The following is a 22,801-nucleotide window of genomic DNA, read 5'->3' as shown; positions in this document are numbered from 1 at the left end:
CTAATACATGGGAAAAAACTAGAAAGTGGTCCTAACTTCTTCCACTCATGTCTAGACTAGTGATGTTTTCGAATGGAGTACCAACTCACACTCATGAACCGCCTCCACTCCATCTGCTCAGATAATCATGTACAGTACATACATGTACAGATTTACAAGGTCAACGGTCAACTAACAAGATTACATTCACAAATTAAAAAAAAAAATATTTGGATTTGGAACTAAAGTACAGGGCTTTTTATTTTATTTAGTCTCTTCTCTTGTTATTAGCATCAAAGACACAACAGTGGTTTTGTTTTTTTTTCTGCTGTAAAGAGACTGCAGTTAAAGTCTGAAAAAGTTACAGAGGAGCTGACCACATATTTGTTGAGGGGAAAAAACATCTAATATTTACCACCAAATCATGTGACCGCCAACAGTAATTGTGGTTGCTAAGTGCCTTTTAAGGTCCTGCAATCAATTCAGCAGGGAGATGGAGTGGAAATGTTTTTTTCTTCTGTTAAATCAAAATAATATTAGTGGCTAAAACATGTGACTATGAAACAAAAGAGAAGAGCTCAGCTGACATGGAGGGTAGAAGATATTATATTACCAGACTTGACAACTGGAGAATCAGAACATAAAGTGAAACTCTGCCTCTTCACTCCAGTAAAAAAACATGGCTCCATCCCTCGTGCTTGTACAGTTCATTTAGATATATGCTATGCCTTTTTTTAAATTACTTTAGAATGTTATCATCTATGCAATTCCCTGTCTATTATCATCTCAAAAGATCCCTCTCCAGACCAGGACTTCAATACAGTACCCTCCAGCGAAAATCCATCAGTAATATTCTTCAGACCCTCCGCTCTGCACCTGCTGAGGCCCAGACTGTATTTTCTTCTCATCTCACTATCTCCCAGGGGCAGCAGCCCCAGTGGAACTGGAACCCTCCCTGGAGAAGAGAGAGCACTCTGGAAAGGTCTCTCAAACAGTTATTACCTCTCCTGCCCCTTTCTGGTTGCCTCCTGCCGGAGATTGGTTGGGGCATGATAAATATTCATACTGATTATTTGACTCTCCCTCCCCTATATTCTGGAAGCCTCCCCCAGAAGCAGGTGGGAAGAAACAAAAAACACCCTGACCAGACAAAAAACAGTAGATCATTGCTCCGCTACAGTGAAGCCAAAAACTAAATTTACCCTAGCAGCTTAACTAGAGGGTGCTACACAACAAAATAGTAAGGAGAAAAACATTCAGAGAGATCACTGGCTCAGGCTACCCCAGCAAGTTACAATAAAAAAAAAAGGCTCCTTCTTAACCACTTGCCGCCCGCCATAAAGCAAAATGACGGCATCAAAGTGGTTTCAATATCCTGACCGGACGTCATATGACGTCACGGCGATCGTTGTTGCGGTCTGTCAGTCTAACACACCGCAAGTCTGATCTTGCTAAAGAGTCTCTGACGGAGACTCTTTACCACGTGATCAGCCATGTCCAATCACGGCTGATCACAGTGTAAACAGGGAGAGCCGGTGATCGTCTGTCAGACGCGAGTAGAGGAGAGCCGATCGGCTGCTCCTGACAGGGGGGGTCTGTGCTGATCGATTATCAGCACAGCCCCCCCGAGGATGCCCACACTGGACCACCAGGGACGCCCCCAGGCCCACCAGGGATGCCACCACTAGTTACCACCAGGTATGCCACCCTAGAGCACCATAGATGCCAATCAGTGCCCACAATGGATGCCAATCAATGCCCACAGTAGACAAAAAAGGGAGGTTCTCATACCTCCTGCTGTCCCCCCTGCCCTGTTTGGACAGGTGGGGTCACCTACACATCGGCGCCATGCGACCATGCCCACCGTGCGACTTCCGCGGTTGCGGCGTCAGTTTGCTAATGCGTGGAATGTCAGCATGTGCGACTTTGGGGCGTCTGCGCAGGCGCTCCCCCATTTGGCGGCGAGCGTTATCCACGTTCGCTCGCCTTGTCACACACACATGGCGTTAGAGGCGAAGCTCACTGGGCCCTCTGGGGATATAAATTGAGGGCTAGTCATGGCTGGGATCTGTTTGTCACTTCCTGTTTCCTGTTTCACTCTCATGTAGCAGTTTACTTCATTCAAGGTGAGTCCACACTCCTTGATGGATGTTAATCATCCATCATCATTATATTCACTCTCATGGTTCATTCATGTACACACCATTACACATTCATCTCATTCATTTCACTGTCTCCGAGTTTCCAAGTCCATCTAGCTTTGAACAACATTGGTTCATATGTGTTATTATATATATATATATATATATAGTGTATGTATGTATGTATGTATATATATTTTTTTATCATTACATTGCATACTCCATGGTTACTCTGTTGGTATAGTACTAACTGATATACATATATTTTTATCTCAGCTGACATATACAATGGACTTGGATACATGATATATGGGACACCAGTGGCGGCTGGTGCTCTATCTTTTGGGGGGGCGCTAAGCCCTAACCAATCCCCCCCCCCCTCCGCCGGTCACTCGCCCGCAATAGGGCCTACAATAGTTAGATAAATAGACAGACAGATAAATGGACTCATAGATAGATAGACACTGGGTGGGAGGGATGGATGGATAGACACTGGGTGGGAGGGATGGATGGATAGACACTGGGTGGGAGGGAGGGATGGATAGACACTGGGTGGGAGGGAGGGATGGATAGACACTGGGTGGGAGGGAGGGATGGATAGACACTGGGTGGAAGGGAGGGATGGATAGACACTGGGTGGGAGGGAGGGATGGATAGACACTGGGTGGGAGGGAGGGATGGATAGACACTGGGTGGGAGGGAGGGATGGATAGACACTGGGTGGGAGGGAGGGATGGATGGACACTGGGGGAGATGGAGGGATAGACACTGGGTGGGATGGAGAGACACTGGGTGGGATGGATGGATAGATAGACACTGGATGGGTGGGAGGGAGAGACAGATATTGGATGGGATGGACACACACACACACACACAGATCAGTGATGAGGACATACATATCTGTTAATGAGGCTCGGTCTTGCAGGCTGCAATCCATGGCTAGTAACAGGCAGCTGTCCTGACATCTCCTCTGCCTCCTTCCTTCCATACCCTGGCTGAAGGATGTCTTATCTCGTTCTTATCTTGGTGTGTATTCAGTCACACAAGGCTGGTCTCCTTATTTCTACAGGATGGATGGATGGATGGGGAGACTTCACAACATGGGCTGTGTGTTTAACAAGTGCCTCCACTGACACTGTCAAACCGAGACACAGCAACACCAGTGGAGATAATAGAAGCATTGACGATCAGCACTTGTTAAACACACAGCCCATGTGAAGCCTCCCCATCCATCCATCCTGTATAAATAAGGCGACCAGCCTTGTGTGAACGTCAGTGCTTCTATTATCTCCACTGGTGTTGCTGTGTCTCGGTTTGGCAGTGGAAACGTTCGGCTTTGCCCCCCTCCTGTGGATTTCCAACTACTTGCTTGTTTCTCTTTGAAGTTGAAGTTTGACTGCCTGGGGGGCCTATGGTGAGTATAGGGCCATGAGTTTTTGGACCCTCTTGACTAATTGTCAAGATACCACGTCTGTGTTGATACTTATTTGGTTCATCATACCCCCTACAGATGTACTACACACTCATCTACCCCTGATGAAGCTAGCATGGTCTTGTGAAATGCATTGGGATACTTTGTCAATTGTTGGCTAAACACATTCACCTCATTTAAAGTCCCGGGGCGTTTTCCTGTTTTGTTTTTATCAGTCCCAACAATGGGCATCAATGATTGTCAGGCATTATTGTTTGGCATTGATTGGTATCCATCAGTACCATTTATTAGTGTACAGTGCCACCTATCAGTGCTGCCTATCAGTGCCCATCTGTGCCGCCTTTCAGTGCTGCATATCAGTGCCACCCTAATTGGTGCCCATCAGTGCCACCTTATCAGTGCAGCCCCATCAGTGAAGGAGAAAACTTACTTGTTTACAAAGTTTTGTAACAGAAACAAACAAAAAAAACATTTGGTCTTTTTTTTATTTGTTTAGCAGAAAATAAAAATCCTAGGAGGTGATCAAATACCACCAAAAGAAAGCTCCAGTTGTGGGAACAAAATGATAAAAAAGAAAATAGTTTGGGTAAAGTGTAGCATGACCGCGCAATTGTCATTCAAAGTGCGACAGCGCTGAAAGCTGAAAATTGGTCTGGGCAGGAAGGTGTATAAGTACACAGTATTGAAGTGGTTAAAGAGTAAATTAACCTGTTCAAAAAAATGCACGGCTGAATAAACTCCAAATATCCTGGGTACCCCCCCGCACCCCAAACATAATGGCCATGATGGCACATGCTACCAGTGTAGTGGTCCGTACACAGCCTAGGAGAATCCATTGTAATACTGTAATCCTTTTTCACTCAACTTTGCTGTATTTGTCTGTACAGAGTTGCTGATTATAGTAGATAGTCATACCTTGGTGACATCAGCCTCAGTAGAAAAGCCGTTCATGTAGACAAGCCAGGTTGGGCATCAGTTACTGTAACTACCAGCAATGTGAAGCTGCTAGTGGGCAGAACAAGATAACCAAACCAGACCATAAGTTGGATTGTACAATATAACTAGGGGATTCAGTAGACAGCAAACGCAAACGTTTGCATACCCCGGCAGACATCCTGAAATTTTGGCATTGATATTGAAAATATGACTGATCATGCCAAAAAAAATGTTTTTTATTTAACCCCTTCGAGCCTAAAGGGTAAAACAAATCTAAATGCCTAAGCACAATTTTGACATGCGTTAGTAAAACCGTACATATAACTACTTTGTGCACCTAGGTGGATTATACCTTGTTTTTTTTCAGGAAAATTGGGCTTTTATTTGGTAGTAAATAGTTATGGCTATATCCTGATTTTTTTTTTATTATCAAATGAAAACTGGCCCAAAATAGTAAAAAAAAATATATTTTTTAAAAATGTAGCTGTACATTTCTTGTCACTACCATAACCTACCACTAAAAAAAAAAAAAAAAAAAAAAAAAAAATCTACTGCTCCTGACGATCGCAGCAGTACCACCTATGTGCAAGTTATTTGTTGTTTGTACCCGTAGTACAGCCCATAAAATATTGCACATTTTTCTTTTTTAGTCCTACCTATAACACGCTGACAATAGCTGACACTGATGCTAATTAAAAAAAAATTAAAACTCCTGCCAAAAATATACAGATCCTGATCTTTGACCCTTACTTGACTCAAACACTAACCCTGGCACTGACCCAGATCAAATCTTGATCTAGGTATTTTTTTTTTTTTCTTTTTTTTTTACATGGTATCTTTCCTCTCCATTGACAAAAAGAAAAAAAAACAAAAAAAACAGGCTGGCATCACAGTGACTGATCACTGTGGTAGCCAATTAGAGGCTACCACAGCAATCAGGTGACCAGGAATAGGGAAATCTGTGGTCCGGTCATTAGTACGGGTCCAGGGGCCCTTGGGTAGACCCCCGGTCTCTGTGCTGGGAGATTTGCATATATGTGGCCCCAGGGAAAAAAAAAAAGCACACTTCTGTGAAGCTGCATATATGCGTTACGTCGGCATGAAGGGGTTAAGGAGAGTGATCATATGGAGCCATTTATTGTCACATTGCTTGGCTAATTTTAAATCATAACAGATATCACCCAAATGGCCCTGATCAAAAGTTACCATCCCCTGGAATGTTTGGCCTTGGAGCAGACTTACAAAAGGTGACACACACAGGTTAAAATGGCAATTAAAAGGTTAATTTTCCACATCTGTGGCTTTTTACATTACAATTAATGTCTGTGTATAAATAGTCAATGGCTTTGTTAGTTCTCATGTGAATGCACTGAGCAGGCTAGATACTGAGCCACGGGGAAAAGAACTGTGAAAATACCTGCGTAACAAGGTAATAAAACTTTATAAAGATGGAAAAGGACAGAAAAAGATATTCAAAGATATAAATATGACAGTCAGTACTGTTCAGTCACTTAACCACATGCTGACCAGCCGCCGCATTTGTACTGCATACTTACATAACGTCCTTTCGGCCTGTGGCCACTAGGGGGCACGTGCGTGCGCCCCCGCTCGCTCTCAGAGTCGATGCGAGTGCCCGGTGGTCTCAATCACCGCTGGGCTCCCGCAATTGCTCGGAGCACACAGAGAACCCGGAACTGTGTGTGTAAACACAGAGTTTCCGGTTCTCCGAGCAGAGAACTGACAGATCGCCTGTTCATACAGAGTATGAACAGCGATCTGTTAGTTTCCCTGCACAGTCCCCACCCCCTTCAGTTAGAACACAAACTAGGACACACATTAACCCCTGCACTGCCCCCTAGTGTTAACCCCTTCACTGCCAGTGACATTTTTACAGTAATCAATGCATTTTTAATCGCACTGGTCCGCCATAATGTCGCAGTCATGATAAAAAATCGCTGATCGCCGCCATTACTAGTAAAAAAAATTAAATAAAAATGCCATAAATCTATCCCCTATTTTGTAGACGCTATAACTTTTGCACAAACCAATCAATATACACTTATTGCGATTTTCTTTACCAAAAATATGTAGAATACGTATTGGCCTAAAAAAAAAAAAAAAAGGACTGTGTGGTTGTTTCAAGGAGCACAATATGATGATACTTGAACAAAAATTAGCTGCATGGTCAAATTGCCAGAAAGAAGCCTTTACTAATCCAATGCCACAAAAGTACCTGGTTACAATATGGCCGACAATGCCTCACAGCTTCTGGCACGCTGTAATCTGGAGTGACAAGACCAAAATAGAGATGGTCACAACCATAACCATAAGTACAATGTTTGGAGATGGCTCAACGAGGCCTATAGTGACAAGAATACCATCCCCACTGTGGTTCACTGATGTTTTTGGGGTGTGTGAGCTCTAAAGGCACGGGGAATCTTGAGAAAACATGTTGCATGCATCTTGCCATAAATTATCAGAAAGTACTGGCAGACAGCTTGCATTCTTCTACATAAAAGCTGCACATTGGATGCTCTAGGACTTTCCAGCACAACAATGACCCTGAGAACATTGCTAAGTTTACCCTCCAGTGGTTACAACAGAAAAAGGTGAAGGTTCTGGAGTGGCCATCAGTCTCCTGACCTTATTATCATCAAGCCACTCTGGGAAGATCTCAAACATGTGGTTTATGCAAGACGATCAAAGACTTTGCATGATCTGAAGGCATTTTGTCAAGACGAATGGGCAACTATACCACCTGCAAGAATTTGGGGCCTCATAGACCACGATTACAAAAGACCACACACTGTCATTGATGCTAAAGGGGACAATACACACAATTAAGAACTAAGGGAATGTAGACTTTTGAACAGGGGTCATCTCATTTGTTTACTTGTTGCCATGTTTTGTTTTAGAATTGTGCCAATCTGTTATGACCTACGGAATTCCAGAAGAAATAAAATAAATGTGTTTTGTCTGCTCATTCAGGTTCTCTTTAAAAAGGGTACATACTGAATATTACCAACTCTCCAAGGCTATGCAAAACTTGAGCACAACTGTAGCTACATCCCCGTACTACACTGTTCAGGTCCACTCTCTGATGTAGTGAGATCTCATTACATCAGAGAGAGTGGACCTGAACAGATTGCAGATCCAGCCAGAGTTCAGTTTTATGGAAGCAAGTGGCCAAAATAGGCAACATCTAAGAGGTTAACAGTGAAGAGACCATTTACATCGCAGACAAGGAGGCACTTGGAGAACACAGGACAGGAAATTTCCTCCCACTCCACAGGCTGCACAGTGGCTCATACTGTGAAGGTGAAATACCTCCTTGTGGGGTGAATAATAGCGGTGAGTGCCTTTCTTATAGGGCACAGTTTTCCAAGAAGCACAGAACAATTTGAGGAGCACATTGTCACTTTATTGGACTTTTTTATACACCAGGGTTTAAGGACGGTATATGCACCAGTCATATATGTTGGATTTTTTTGCACAGAAATGTCACTTTGAATTGCAGGTTTTGCACAGGATTGTGTTTTCGTTTGAACATAATAATATGCATTATATATAAGCGGTTAGGAAGTTTACACAGTAGGAATTTTTTGTGGATTTTTGTGAATATACAAATATTTATTTTCTGCACTTCTATTGTCACATTTTGCACTAAATGCACCCGTGACACACACCCCTCAAGTATTTAGAGGTTGTAGGTCCATATTATCCTTGCGTGCTACACTGCAGTTAAAAGTATACACCTCAAAATGTAAAATTGAGCTTTGAGATGTCTACAAAGATCATAATCTACCTGTTCAGTAGTTGAAGGTGGCCATACACATAACAGATTCTTCCATCCACAATCCACTGTGTGGATGGATGAATCTTCTGGTATGGCTGTTGTATTTTCACTGCTTGCTATAAAAAAAAATAAAATAAAATAGTTGAACAGTGTCTGTATCTGACTGGATGCAGGTGCTGCTAAACCAACAATTTTCAGCCTGGCACCTTGATTTTTTGGAGGGATTTTTAAGGAGAGGTGGCCAATAAAGCAGATGTTGGGTGGGAGGTGGCGCATTTTGATCTGCATATGGCCAACTTAACTCTGCAGTACTCTAAAGCTAAGATATCATTTTTGGGAGGAGTGTGCCTTTAACAAAAGAACCACTGTATATTTTGTATGGTCTCTAATGGGAACACCATGCATGCGAGTGTAGTGGTGGCAGTAAAGAAGATTGGATCTGTTCCACCTACACTAATGCCCTGTTCACACGATCGGATTTTCCAACAGAAAATGTGTGATAGGACCTTGTTGTCGGAAATTCTGACCGTGTGTGGGCTCCATCACACATTTTCCATCGGAATTTGACACACAAAGTTTGAGAGCTTGCTATAAAATTTTCCAACAACAAAATCCGTTGTCGGAAATTCCGTTCGTGTGTACACAAATCCGATGCACAAAGTGCCACGCATGCTCAGGATAAATTAAGAGACGAAAGCTATTGGCTACTGCCTCGTTTATAGTCCCGATGTACGTGTTTTACGTCACCGCGTTCAGAATGATCGGATTTTCCGACAACTTTGTGTGACCATGTGTATGCAAGACAAGTTTGAGCCAACATCCGTTGGAAAAAAATCCATGGATTTTGTTGTCAGAATGTCCGATCAATGTCCGCATTATGGTGCAGGTCAAAGAAATTTCACGATGTTGGCTGCAGGCAGAAGCAAAGATTACAATGGCACCCAACATCTTTGTGAACTCAGTTCTTGATGGTAATAACGGAGTTTGGTACAACAGAGTGATAACGTCAATTCCTAATAAAATCTTAACATTGCTGATCTACAAGCAACCACAATATACAATAAAGAAATATCTGAGACAAGAAAATAAAAAGGAAAGTCCTTTTATTGTTTACATTTTCTTTTTATTTTAAAATACATCAATGCTGTATTTTCCACTTGCATCAGTAATACAAAATGATCATGGTAGCAGTAGCAGAGTCTAAAAATGACCAAGTTATTCAGTAAATTAGTTTAGTTTAAACCAGATTCATTCTTAATGGCACCCCCACATATCTAAAAACACAGCACGTTCGCGGGTGCTGGAACCATTGGGGACATTTTTGCACCATGTGATTTTTCTGCCACTGGGTTTTAAAAATAACAGTTTTTTTTTTTACTAGGAGCCTGGAAAGCATTGCACCCAAGATCACAGGGGGCATGCAGGACTCCAGTAGACTTGTCAGTGTATCTGTCCGTTTGTACTTTGTACGAGCAGGCAGTGACACTCTGACAGGAAGAGACATTTAACTACCTAGAGTGCTCAACAGTGCCCTGGTAGCTTGCTGAGAACTACAAGCCGACAGCCACAAAGGCTTAGGTACTTGTAGTTTCTCATTCACAGAACTCTGTGAATGAACGAATGACACGGCTTGCTGTCACTTGATGCAGGAGATCAGGGAGATGCTGCGGGAGCATGTTACACGTTCAACCCTAAAAACGGGTGGAACATGTTCCCAAAGGTGAACTTATCCTTTAATCAATAAAAATCAATATAATTAAAAACCATTAGAGTAATAAAATTTTGTTGTATTTCTCCATTACCTCATGATCATAGCTGCACCTACAGCAGAATCCACATCCTTTCCGTAGAATACAGGAAAAGAGAATGCTCTTTCCAACTCCTGCTGTAACACTGCATTTCGTGCCAAGGCACTACCACTTCCAATGATGCGCTTAATTCCAGCTTCCTTTAGCCTCTGGGATGGCAGCATAGAATGAATGTTCTCAATAAGCCCCTGGCACAGTGCTCTAGTGACATGACCTAGTGACAGGCTGGCAGGTGAGATGTTTGACACAGAAGCCACTCTGTCTGGAGCATGCCTCTCACCAAATAAAGTGGGACTGATCTGAAGTCGGGTCTCATGTTCAGATAGAGCAGCACTTATCAGCTTAGAATATATGGTGGAATCTGATGTTTCTAGACCTGTAAAAGGTAGAAAAAAAATATATATAATGAAATATTATTGTCTACCAATGTTTTATTCCTTCATCAGAATAAAATTGTTGCTAATTGTGTTAAAAGTTACATAATTAAAGAGTTACTCAGGTTGAAAAAAAAAAAAAAAAAAAAAAAAAAAAAAAAAAGCACAAATACAAAACCCCCATATATACTATCCTATACCCACAGTTAATCCAGTGGAAGGAAAAAAAAAAAAAAAAAAAAAAAACAAAAAAACAAAAAAACAAAAAAAAAAAAAAAAAACAAAAAAAAAAAAAGCAAAGCATTATCCAATTTGTTCCAGTGGGGGAAAAAGTTCCTTCCTGACCCCTCATGAGGCAGTAGGATATTCCCTGGGTCAACTACCTTTGTTGTCATTATCTCAAAATCATAATATTCAGTTATATTTTGTGCTTTTAGGAATGCATCCAGCTCTTCTTTAAAACAATCTACTGAGCTGGCCAGAACACGCTCTCGAGAGAGTCTATTTTACCATTTCACAGCTCTAATGCCACGTACACATGGTTGGAATTTCCGACAGAAAAAGTCAGATGGGAGCTTTTGGTCGGATAATCAGACCGTGTGTATGCCCCATCAGACATTTTTCTGTCGGAAATGCCGACGGAGCTTGTCCTGTTGGCAAGTCCGACCGTGTACGCGGCATTACTGTGAAGAAGCCTTTCTGTATAAAGGTGGTTAAATCACTTTTCCTCCAAATGTAAAGAGTGCCTCTTTGTCCTCTTTAATGACCTGAAAGTGAATAACTCTACACCAAGTTCACTATATGGACCACTTATGTATTTATACATGTTGATCATATCTTCCCTTAATCTCCTCTTCTCAGGAGAGAATAAATTCAGTTCCTCTAATCTTTACTCTTACAGTGGATATAAAAAGTGTATCCCCCCCCCCCCCTGTTAAAATGTCAGGTTTCTGTGATGTAAAAAAAAAAAAATAATAAATATATATATGAGACAAAGATAAATAATTTCAGAACTTTTTCCACCTTTAATGTGACCTATAAACTGTACAACTCAATTGAAAAACAAACTGAAATCTTTTTAGGTGGAGGGAAGTAAAAAAAAAAAAAAAAAAAAAAAAAAATATAATGTGGTTGTATAAGTGTGCACACCCTTAAATTAATACTTTGTTGAAGCATCTTTTGATTTTTATTACAGCACCCAGTCTTTTTGGGTATGAGTCTATCAGCATGGCACATCTGGACTTGGTAATATTTGCCCACTTTTTGCAAAAACGCTCCAAATCTGTCAGATTACGAGGGCATCTCCTGTGCATAGCCCCCTTCAGATCACCCCACAAATTTTCAAATCGGATGCAGGTCTGGGCTCTGGCAGGGCCATTCCAAAACTTGAATATTTTCCTGGTGAAGCCATTTCTTTGTTGATTTGGATGTATGCTTTGGGTCGTTGTCATGCTGAAAGATGAAGTTCCTCTTCATGTTCAAACTTTCTAGCAGAAGGCTTTTTGCAAATATTGACTGGTATTTGGAACTGTTCATAATTCCCTCTAACTTGACTAAGGCTTCTGTTCCAGCTGAAGAAAAACTGCCCAAAAACATGATGCTGCCACCACCATGCTTCACTGTGGGCATGGTGTTCTTTTGGTGATGTGCAGTGTTGTTTTTGCGCCAAACATATCTTTTGGAATTATGGCCAAAAAGTTCAAGCTTGGTTTCATCAGACCACAACACATTTTCCCCACATGCTTTTGGAGACTTCAGATATGTTTTTGCAAAATTTAGCCGGGCTTGGATGTTTTTCTTCGTAAGAAAAGGCTTCTGTTTTGCCACTCTACCCCATAGCCCAGACAGAATACGGGAGATTGTTGTCACATGTACCACACAGCCAGTACTTGCCAGATATTCATGCAGATCCTTTAATGTTGCTGTAGGCCTCTTGGCAGTCTCACTAACAAGTTTTCTTCTCGTCTTTTCATCAATTTTGGAGGGATGTCCAGTCCTTGTGCCATATTTTCTCTACTTGGATGACTGTCTTCACTGTGTTCCATGGTATAGCTAATGCCTTAGAAATTCTTTTGTACCCTTCTCTTGACTGATACCTTTTAAAAAATGAGATCCCTCTGATGCTTTGGAAGCTCTCTGCAGGCCATGGCTTTTGCTGTAGGATGTCAGGAAAGACCTACTAGAACAGCTGAACTTTATTTGGGGTTAATCAGAGGCACTTTAAATGATGGTAGGCTTGTACTGACTCCTATTTAACATGAGTTTGAATGTGATTGCTTAATTCTGAACACAGCTACATCCCCAGTTATAAGAGGGTGTGCACACTTATGCAACCACATTATTTTAGTTTTTAATTTTTACTCCATCCCAAAAAAGATTTAATTTAAGTTTGTTTTTCAATTGAGTTGTACAGTGTATAGGTCACATTAAAAAGGTGGAAAAAGTTCTAAAATTATTTATCTTTGTCTAATTTTTTTAATATTATATTTAAAATATTAATATTTTATATCCACTGTAGCTGAGCTCTTCCATGCCTCTTATCAGTTTGGTTGCTCTTGAGGCCTTACTAATGATATGTAGAGGGGGAAAATTAGATCTCTCTCTCTAGAATATATGCCTCTTTCAGCACAAGAAATATTTTCCTAGTTTTAGAACTGCTATTATTTCACTAAAATAAACATGTTATACTTACCTGCCCGTTGCTAGGATTTTGCACAAAGCAGCCTCCATCCTCCTCTTCAGGGGTACCCTGCTGGTGCTCCTGGCTCCCCCACCCCGCCGAGTGCCCCTATAGGAAGGGAAAAGAGCTGACGTGCACCGACAACCGAGTTCGGGTTTAGAGGAGTATTTAAGGGGGCTGGGAGGTGTTCTACTGTTAAAAGGTTTTTTTTATCTTAATGCAGAGAACGCATTGAGTTAAAAAAAAACAAAAACAAAAAACCTTTACAACTTTACTTTAAAGTGTTACTAAACCCACAACAGTAAAATCTGTCTGTATATGCAGTAAAGCATGCTTTTTATACTCACTGTTGAATGTAAGGGGTTAATCCTCTGCATTGTGTAAAAAGGCTGTTTGATCCTGTCTTCTGTGATCCTCCCTTCTTTTACCCCAATCCATATACTAATAAAACAGAGCCTTGGGGGCACTCTGCACACAATCAGTTTGGTGTGTATTGCTAGAGTATTTATTTTTATTTTCGGGACGGTGGATGTGATCAGCACTGTCCAGGCAGAGGGTCAGGGGTCATAGGACAGTCAGAGTAGAATTACAACTCCTCCTACAAGCTCTAACAAGACACTGATAGAAATCACAAGACTGCCATATACGGCCTCTGTCCGTTCATAACTGAGCAGAGTAAACTGTGTTTACGATGTCTCAGTTTATAAATGAACAGAAGCCTCTGTCTCCTGTCCCTTCATTTTCAGTGCAGCTGAGGCTGCAGAGAAAGGGACTGGGAAATCTGTGTCCTCAGTCACTTTCCCTGTCTCAAAGGGGAGATGGTCAGCGGTCTGTTTAGACCCCTGATATCTCACCAAAGCCCCCAACAGGGCTGATAAAAAATAAAAAATTGTAATTAAAAAAATATTTAATCACTTCAATACCGCACGCCGTCACACAACGTCCTTGAATTTGTGCGGGGATATCTGAATGATGCCTGCAGCTACAGGCATCATTATTTGCAGACGGCAATTCTGTGCATGATAGGAATGATCATAGCGGCAATTCTGCTGCTTGTTTGTTCTTATAGGTGACGGGAGGGGACATCCCGGAGAAAGAATCGGGCACCGCTGGATGACGACCATAGAGATTTCCGGTGACCAGATGGTCACCAGTCATCTCTATGACCATCGGAGGCCCGGGTGTGACGTTATGACATCACGCCCGGACCCCGCATGTAAACAAAGCCACGATCACGGCTGTCAGCATGAGATCTGAATTTTTTTTTCCGATCTCATGCTTTACAGCCATGAGGAGAGATGTGGAGTCTTATTGACCCCGCATCTTTCCATAAAGAGGACCTGTCACAATTGATTCCTATTACAAAAGGGATGTTTACATTCCTTTTAATAGGAATAAAAGTGATCAAAAAAAATTTAAATGTAAAAAAAAAAAAAAAAAAAATTATGTTTTTAAATGCCCCTGTCTCCGGTAGCTCGCGTTTAGAAGCGAACACATACGCAAGTCTCGCCCACATATGTAAACGCCGTTCAAACCACACATGTAAGGTATTGCCGCGTGCGTTAGAGCAAGAGCAACAATTCTAGCACTAGACGTCCTCTGTAACTCTAAACTGGTAACCTGTAAAAATTTTTAAAACGTCACTTATGGAGATTTTTAATACCGTGCGAGATAAAAAGTTGCAATGACCACCATTTTAATATAATGTTTGGGAGTTCTGAGTAATTTTCTAGCAAAAAAATTTATGATATTTACATGTAGGAGAGGAGAGGAGTGCCAGAATAGGCCCGGTATTGGTTAAAAGGTTAAAAATTGTAAAAAAAAAAGTAAAAAATTAAAAAACACTAAAATCGTCCACTATCCCTCCCCCCCAAAAAAAGAAGGCATTGTAAAAAATAAAATAAAAAACTACTGACACAGTCCACGCTTCATCAGTGTCACCTATCAGTGGTCAGTGCTGCATATTAGTGCCACTGTCACAGAACATTAAAAAAAAGTATTGGTAATTGGTATCGGCGAGTACTTGAAAAAAGAATTGGTACTTGTACTCGGTCTTAAAAAATTGGTATCGGTGCAACCCTACTTAAGGGTGACACATCCATTGAGTTCAACCACTGGAAAAAGAAAAAAAAAAATTGCACCCAAACCCCTAGTTGATCCAGATGCGGGAATATTTGCTTTACCACATTACAGAAGATTACATCATGACACCCAAAAGGCATACAACTTACAATCAGATCATACAACCTTTGTAAAATCAACTCAAAATTTAACAAAACTGTAATATGAGGACCCACCTAATCTATGCAAACAATTTCTACACAATCAGGCAGGCCTTCACACTATATAGTTGTTGGTAGATCTAAATGAGATTGTAACAAGCATGTTGAGCCTAAAAGTAAATTGAACTACATGGATCAACATGCTGCTTTCTTGTTGTAGTAGTTTATACTTCGCTAAATCCTTACATATTGCATTTTGTCCCTCCAGATCTCTGCTCCTTTCTGCACACATGACACAATAGGGTTGATCTACTAAAGGCTAGTTTAACTAAACTGTTTGTTTGCAAGTGAAGTTGTACTTTGCAAGGGAATTATCCCCACAGCTTAATCAATGTGGTGAAATTTCACTTTGCAAAGAATACCCAATCATATGCAAGGAAAATAAACAGCATACACATGACTGGATGAAGTCAGCCAGCAGAGCTTCACCTCATTCACCAAGTTCTGGGGAGAATTTCCTTGCAAAGTGAACAGTGTATTTTCTTTTAGTAAATCAACTACTGCCTACCAAGAAAATCTTTAGCCTTGCTCCCGCCTATATCATGGAAATGGGACAAAATGTCTAACTGAAACAGGCTCACAGAACATCTTAGGCTAGAGACAGAGTGGTATTAACCCCTTCCCGCCGACCGAACGCACATATGCGTCCTCGGCTTTCCGGGGTTATACCGGGATGATGCCCGCAGCTGCAGGCATCATCCCGGTACCGTTGTTTTCAGCGGGCGATCGGCTACCCGAATATAACAACCGATGCGGCTAAAAGCCGCTCGGCTGTTATACCGGAGGAGCGGGAGGGGACATCCCCCCCCCTCCCGCCGCACGGGAGGCCCGGTGTCCATTCGGGAATCTCCGGCGGCTGGGGGCGGGCTGGAACGAAGCTGTGAGCGGCTTCGTTCCAGCCTTCTAATTGTAAACGCGGAAGCGACGTCATGACGTCACTTCCCGTTTACTCGGCTGCCAATGGCGCCGAATTTAAAAAAGTACACAGTATTCAGAATCGCCGTTTTCGGCGATCTGAATACTTTGAAGTGTAAAGGAGGGATGGGGGGTCTTTTAGACCCCCCATCCCTCCATAAAGAGTACCTGTCACCACATATTACTGTCACAAGGGATGTTTACATTGCTTGTGACAGCAATAAAAGTAAAAAAAAAAAAAAAAAATTTTAAACACAAATTTATAAAAGTACAAAAATAAATAAAATAAATAAAAAAAAAAAAAAAAAAAAAAAAAAATTTTTAAAGCGCCCCCGTGAGCTCGCGCAGCGAAGAAAACGCATACGGAAGTCGCGCCCGCATATGTAAACGGTGTTCAAACCACACATGTGAGGTATCGCCGCGATCGTCAGAGCGAGAGCAATAATTCTAGCCCTAGACCTCCTCTGTAGCTCAAACCTGGTAACCGTAAAAAATTTTTAAAGCGTCGCCTATGGAAATTCATAGGTACCGTAGTTCATCGCCATTCCACGAGTGCGTGCAATTATAAAGGGTGACATGTTTGGTATCTATTTACTTGGCGTAACATCATCTTTCACATTATACAAAAAAATTGGGGTAACATTACTGTTTGGATTTTTTAAAATTCATGAAAGTGTCACTTTTCCAAAAATTTGCGTTTAAAACACCGCTGCACAAATACCGTGTGATAAAAAATATTGCAACAATCGCCATTTTATTCTTTAGACTCTCTTCTAAAAAAATATATATAATGTTTGGGGGTTCTAAGTAATTTTCTAGCAAAAAATACGGATTTTAACTTGTAAACACCAAATTTCAAAAATAGGCTTAGTCATGAAAGGGTTAAACCCAAAACATAATATACTACAGCTTACCAGTCATTAGATGTGGTGGCTACATTCGTTTTTTTTTTTTGTTTTTCTCCCTGTTTTCACCTGATAATCTGGCCAGTAACACACCTCTTGTATTAGACACCACTCTGGCTGAAGGAGCACAAGAGGTACAGCAGACACCAGCACTGTAAGTCTGGTAGGGAGGGCAGTGTTAAAAGTATTAGTAGATGGAAATACACTAACAAATTAACCACTTCCTGACCGCTAATGGCATGGGTAGGCAAAAGGGCGTACAGGTCCGTCTCCTTTAAGAAGCAGTCTGCCGCGTTCTCTGTGACTGCGGGTCCCACGGACTCGATGTCCGCCGGGTGCCCGCAATCGTGTCACGGAGAGGTATAACGGGGAGATGACTTTGTAAACAAGGCATTTCTCCATTCTTCCTTGTGACATGACAGAGGAAGTAGTGATCGCTGTGATGTGTGTTGAAGCCCATCCCCCCACAGTTAGAATCACTCCCTAGGACACACTTAACCCCTTCACTGCCATTTACACAGTAATCAGTGCATTTTTATAGCACTGATCACTGTATAAATGACAATAGTCTCAAAATAGTGTCTGCCATAATGTCGCAGTCACGATAAAAAAAAAAAAAAAAAAAAAAAAAAAAAAAAAAAATCGCAGATCGCCGCCATTACTAATACAAAAAAATAATAATAAAAATGCCATAAAACTATCCCCTATTTTGTAGACGCTATAAATTTTGCGCAAACCAAATCAATATACGCTTCATAAGATTTTTTACCAAAAATATGTAGAAGAATGCATATCTGCCTAAACTGAGAAAAAAAATGTTTTTTTTTTTTTTAATATATTTTTGGGGGATATTTATTATAGCAAAAAAGTAAAAAAATATTGCTTTTTTTTTTTCAAAATTGTCGCTCTTTTTTGTTTATAGCGCAAAAAATAAAAACCGCAGAGAAGATCAAATACCACCAAAAGAAAGCTCTATTTGTGGGGAAAAAAAAAAAAAAAAAAAAAAAAAGACGTCAATTTTGTTTGGGTACAACATCGCACGACCGCGCAATTGTCAGTTAAAGCAACGCAGTGCAAAAAGTCCAAAACGCAAAAAGTGCTGGTCAGGAAGGGGGCAAATCCTTCCGGGGCTGAAGTGGTTAAAGCCAAACTCCAGCTCACACTTTATAATCAGTTGTTTTTCCCTTTTGGGATAAAGGTTTTACATGAATAAAAGCTGATCATCTTAAGCACCCTTGCCAGTGTTAAATGGTTTGTCTCATCAATCTAAATGGATACATTCTGCTGGAGAGATAGTCGTTTTGAAAAACAGACTTGTTGACTGGATCACCAGGTGAAAATAGAGGAAAGAAAGCCTAAAATAAATAAATAAATAAATAAATGCAGCCATCACATCTAGGAACTGGTAATCTGAAATATAATAAAATGTTTACTTTTGGGTCTAATAGTCCTGGTGATACATCACTCCATTGTCTGACCCCTCCAGTCTTCACAATCCCACCTTCTCCACACAGTTCATCTGCCCTGGAGCATCCCGAGAGCCAAATCAGCACCACCATTTATCCTGGTCAAACATGTCCATCAGCCCTAACTGAACCTTTCTTGGTATGATTTAACCCATGAACTGCCTCTACTTATGCATGCAGAAGATGCCAATGGAGGTAGCGAAAGCAACTATTCGGTTAATACAAATGCATATTTTTATATCCATAAAATAAAGAGTTTCACCACTAAAACCACTCATCCCTGTGAAGTATCCCAGAGGAAGTCTATGCACTGAAAAACAAGCAGCAGAGATACAATCCTCACAACAGCTAACGAGCCCAGGAAATTCAAGGAGTCTTGAGAAAACACATCATTTATATAATCGTGTTAGTTTCTTCTCATTTACCAACAGATGTTCTGTTATTATGGTAGGATTCTGTACAGAAGAAAGCCAAGTGCTAACTGTCATACTGAAAAAGGATAGACAGAGGATGGGTGCAATCTAAGTGTGATAAAAAACTATTTATTGGAGTGAGAGAGTAATTGTCAGGATAGCACCTTGACACAAACGAATACACTAGGTGGGCTGGTGGGTAACCTGTAGAGCCAAGAAGACATGCCAGATGTGCCAGATAAGGTGCAATAAATATTACTCTGAGTCTGATGGACATCTTTTTGCTTCCTCCACCCACAGACAGTTTTCTTGTGGACAACAATGCTACAAGTTTACAGAACAGACTCCATGCTCCACATGCCGGAGCCAGCTGCTGACCGATCTGATAAAAAAAAAAAAAATTTGTATAATTTCTTATGTACCATGTGAGCTGTTGTTAATTGGCATGCACTTAATACTGCCTGTAATTTACTGCACTTAGTCTGGCACCCTCTAGTGTGTCTTCTTGGCTCTACAGGTTACCCACCAGCCTACCCAGTGAGTTCGCTTGTACCAAATTGTCCTGCTATGCCAAAAGCCCTTACCTATTGAGGAGTGAGTTCTGTTTGTGTAAGCTGCCAATTGTCTTTCACTCCAATGAATATGTTCTATATTACACATAGACTGTGCCCTCTACTTGCTTTAGATGTTCACCCAGAGCCGCTTCAACAATTTATGGACTTTTTTATGAAGTCATATCATCAGTATACACACACACACACACACACACACACACACACACACACACACACACACACACACACACACAACACTCATTGGGGGTTATTTACTAAAAGCAAATCCACTTTGCACTACAAGTGCAAACTACAAGTGCAAGGTGCACTTGAAATTGCACTTGGAAGTGCAGTCGCTGTAGATCTGAGGGGGACATGCAAGGAAAATAAATAGCATTTTAGCTTGCACATGACTGGATAATAAAATCAGCAGAGCTTCCCCTAATTGCAGATCTACCTCTCAGATTTACAGCGACTGCACTTTCAGTGCAATTTGTGTTGTGCAAAGTGGATTTACCTTTCGTAAATAACCCCCATTGTGTCCTATACCCCTCTTTTACTATCTAAACTGAAAAAAGAGCCAGCTGTGAAACTTACCAAAAAAAACACAACTTGTTGCATTATTTATATTGTGGATTAGACACACTCTATGACAAGGTTTTTACCTAAACTTAAAAACTCTAGTTTTGATAAGAAATAATTGGCTGGAGTTTGAAATGGAAAGATATTTTTAAAGCGGAGTTCCACCCATTTAAAAGTCAGCAGCTACAAAAAGTGTAGCTGCTGACTTTTAATAAACAGACACTCACCTGTCCCACGGTCCAGCAATGTGGGTGCCCGAAGCCCTGCTCCTCTTCGTGGTGCCGGCATTGTAACTGTGGGCACGCACTGTGCATGTGCGAGACGTGCGTTGTGAATGGCCGGGCAGAAGATTGCAGGGGGGGGGGAAGAGGTGAACTTCAGCTCGGCGCCAAGAGAGGAAGTGGGAGCTGGGTGCCTGTCAAAACTGAGTACCCGCTCTCCCCCCCAAAAAAAATGGTCACCAGTACTTAAAGGGAAAGTTCAATTTAGGGGTGACGCAAATTGCAATAAAAACCATGCATTTTTCAATCAGAGCTGCATTTTTTCTTTATTAAGTAAGCCTACTTAAAAAGGTACCTACACACGCTTTATTCCAGTTGTTGGATTTTGAAAAAGTTTTGATACCTGAATCAGATCTAATAAAAACCGATGTATGCAAGGACTTTTTTCAACCCTTTTTTCTAAAGCTAAAGTGAAAAGAAAGCTGCTGGTAAGGTTTGTAAACATCTCAATGTGCAAATTCATCAAAAGGAAAAAAATGGAACTTCTGGCATTAAGAGAACATGTGACAGTGTCCTGTGCCACCTCACAATGCAGTGTGCCATGCCTGGGTGTCCAGTTGCCAGGCCTGAGTGCTGTGGGAGCATATTTTTACTAAAGCTGGCCATACACGCTTTGAATTTCTCCCATCAGAGTCATTTTTTTTCCATCCATGCTAAGCAGCCTGGATAAAGAGATCCAGCTAATGATAAATACCTGAACAGTGCTTGCATCTAATGTAAGGGCTGTTCGGGTGAGAATTTTCAGACTGGCTTCTTTTTTTAAAAAAAGTTGACCGAAAACTTGTGGAAAGTAAAAAGTGCTTCTAAAGTTAAAACATTGCATTCCATGCATTAAGGTAGAGAACGCTTTACCACTTTTTTGTGCTACCCATCCCCCCAAACACTTTAGCGAGTCCTCTATTGATCCAGTGCTGTGCCTGGCTGCATCCCCCCTCTCCCTGCTCTCACAGGCTTTACTGAAAGCAGCAAGAACCATTGGCTCCTGCTGCAATCTGTTAAATCCTGTCTGGGTGGGGAGCGGGGCCGAGCCATGCTATTAGTATCTCTGGCCTTATGCAGCCTGGCTCAAGAACACACATGCATTGGGACCCTATAGTAAACAGCTTGCTATGGGGGCACACACAAAAGAGGAGCAGATAGCGCCAGCGGGGGACCCCAGAAGAGTTGGTTAAGGGGCAGCTCTATGCAATACCGCTGCACAGAGCTGGTAAATAACATGATTATTATAATAAAAAACAAAAAAAAACAAAACCACACCACACACACAGGTCTCTACTACCCCTTTCACCCAATTTCAGGCCATTACTGCTGAGCAGTGTATGGACTGCTTTACACACAACTCCAGGAAGGGAGTGTAAGGCATGCAAATGCTGCTGACAGGGACTTCTATGAAGCAAACTTGTTACTCTGTCTAGTTTGACAAAAGTATAGTTTCTATATAAAAGGCTCAAATTTTAGCTTATGTTTTTGGATTCGTAACTAAATAGATATACGTGAATTCCTTGCAGTTGTTGAAATATAGAATATAAATAAAATAACCTTTACCTAGCTCAGCTGTCCACTGGGCCAGCATTCTGACAAAGGAGGCAAACACATTTCCACCATTTAGGGATGCAGCTACTGCTAGGTACCGATTGTTCATGTACGGAAAATAAGTCAGGGCTTCTGCAGGTGTGGGGTGGTCTTCAGGCTGGAATCCCTCCAACATACAGAACGTCAGCTGGGCAGAAGTGCTGATATTGAAGACTTTGGGAATAAAAGAAATATGAAGATTCAATGATGAGAGCAAAAAAAAAAAACAAAAAAAAAAAAACAAAAAAAAAAAAAAAAACACCAAACCAGTATAACGTGAGCTAAAATGCAGCCTATGTACAGATGAAAGATAAGCAACTGATACAGCTGGAGGAACACACATATTGTTCTAAAGCCCTCTGAAAGATTGCACAATTTTCCTTTTTTTGGGTAAAAAAAAAAAAAAAAATTATATGTTTATTATTAGTAAGCAACTATTTTGACCAGGGCCATCATTAACAATGGGGTACCTGTAGAGCCTGAGAACCACCATAAATTCCAAGTTTATCAGCATGGGTACCCAATAGGATATTGGGTATCCTATGCTGAAGATTCTGATTCATTTGATCAAGTGTCTTGGAAATGAGATGACTAAATAACAATGTACCCAGGCAAACCACGGAAGTGCAGCTCATGGGAATTTGCAGAGCCTTTTGTATCCTGCAAGCAGCTGAGAATCACTGAC

At 41.2% G+C, this 22,801-nt stretch overlaps 1 protein-coding gene across 1 annotated transcript in view; it reads right to left on the bottom strand.

Moving 5' to 3' along the window:
• Nucleotides 1–9,370: 9,370 nt before the first annotated feature.
• Nucleotides 9,371–22,801, bottom strand: part of SHPK (sedoheptulokinase) — a 33,996-nt gene continuing 20,565 nt past the window's right edge. Inside the window, exons 6-7 of the mRNA XM_073616907.1 lie at nucleotides 22,090–22,290; nucleotides 9,371–10,468 (exon numbers count right to left, since the gene is read on the bottom strand). Of these exons, the coding sequence (XP_073473008.1) occupies nucleotides 10,083–10,468; nucleotides 22,090–22,290 (587 nt within the window). The 3' untranslated portion in view covers nucleotides 9,371–10,082. The remainder of the gene's footprint in view (nucleotides 10,469–22,089; nucleotides 22,291–22,801) is intronic.

The sequence above is a fragment of the Aquarana catesbeiana genome, linkage group LG02, assembly GCF_042186555.1.
Source record: "Aquarana catesbeiana isolate 2022-GZ linkage group LG02, ASM4218655v1, whole genome shotgun sequence".
Classification (NCBI taxonomy): domain Eukaryota; kingdom Metazoa; phylum Chordata; class Amphibia; order Anura; family Ranidae; genus Aquarana; species Aquarana catesbeiana.
The sequence above is the reverse complement of the archived record's forward strand: the minus strand, read 5'-3'. Positions and strand labels throughout refer to the sequence as shown.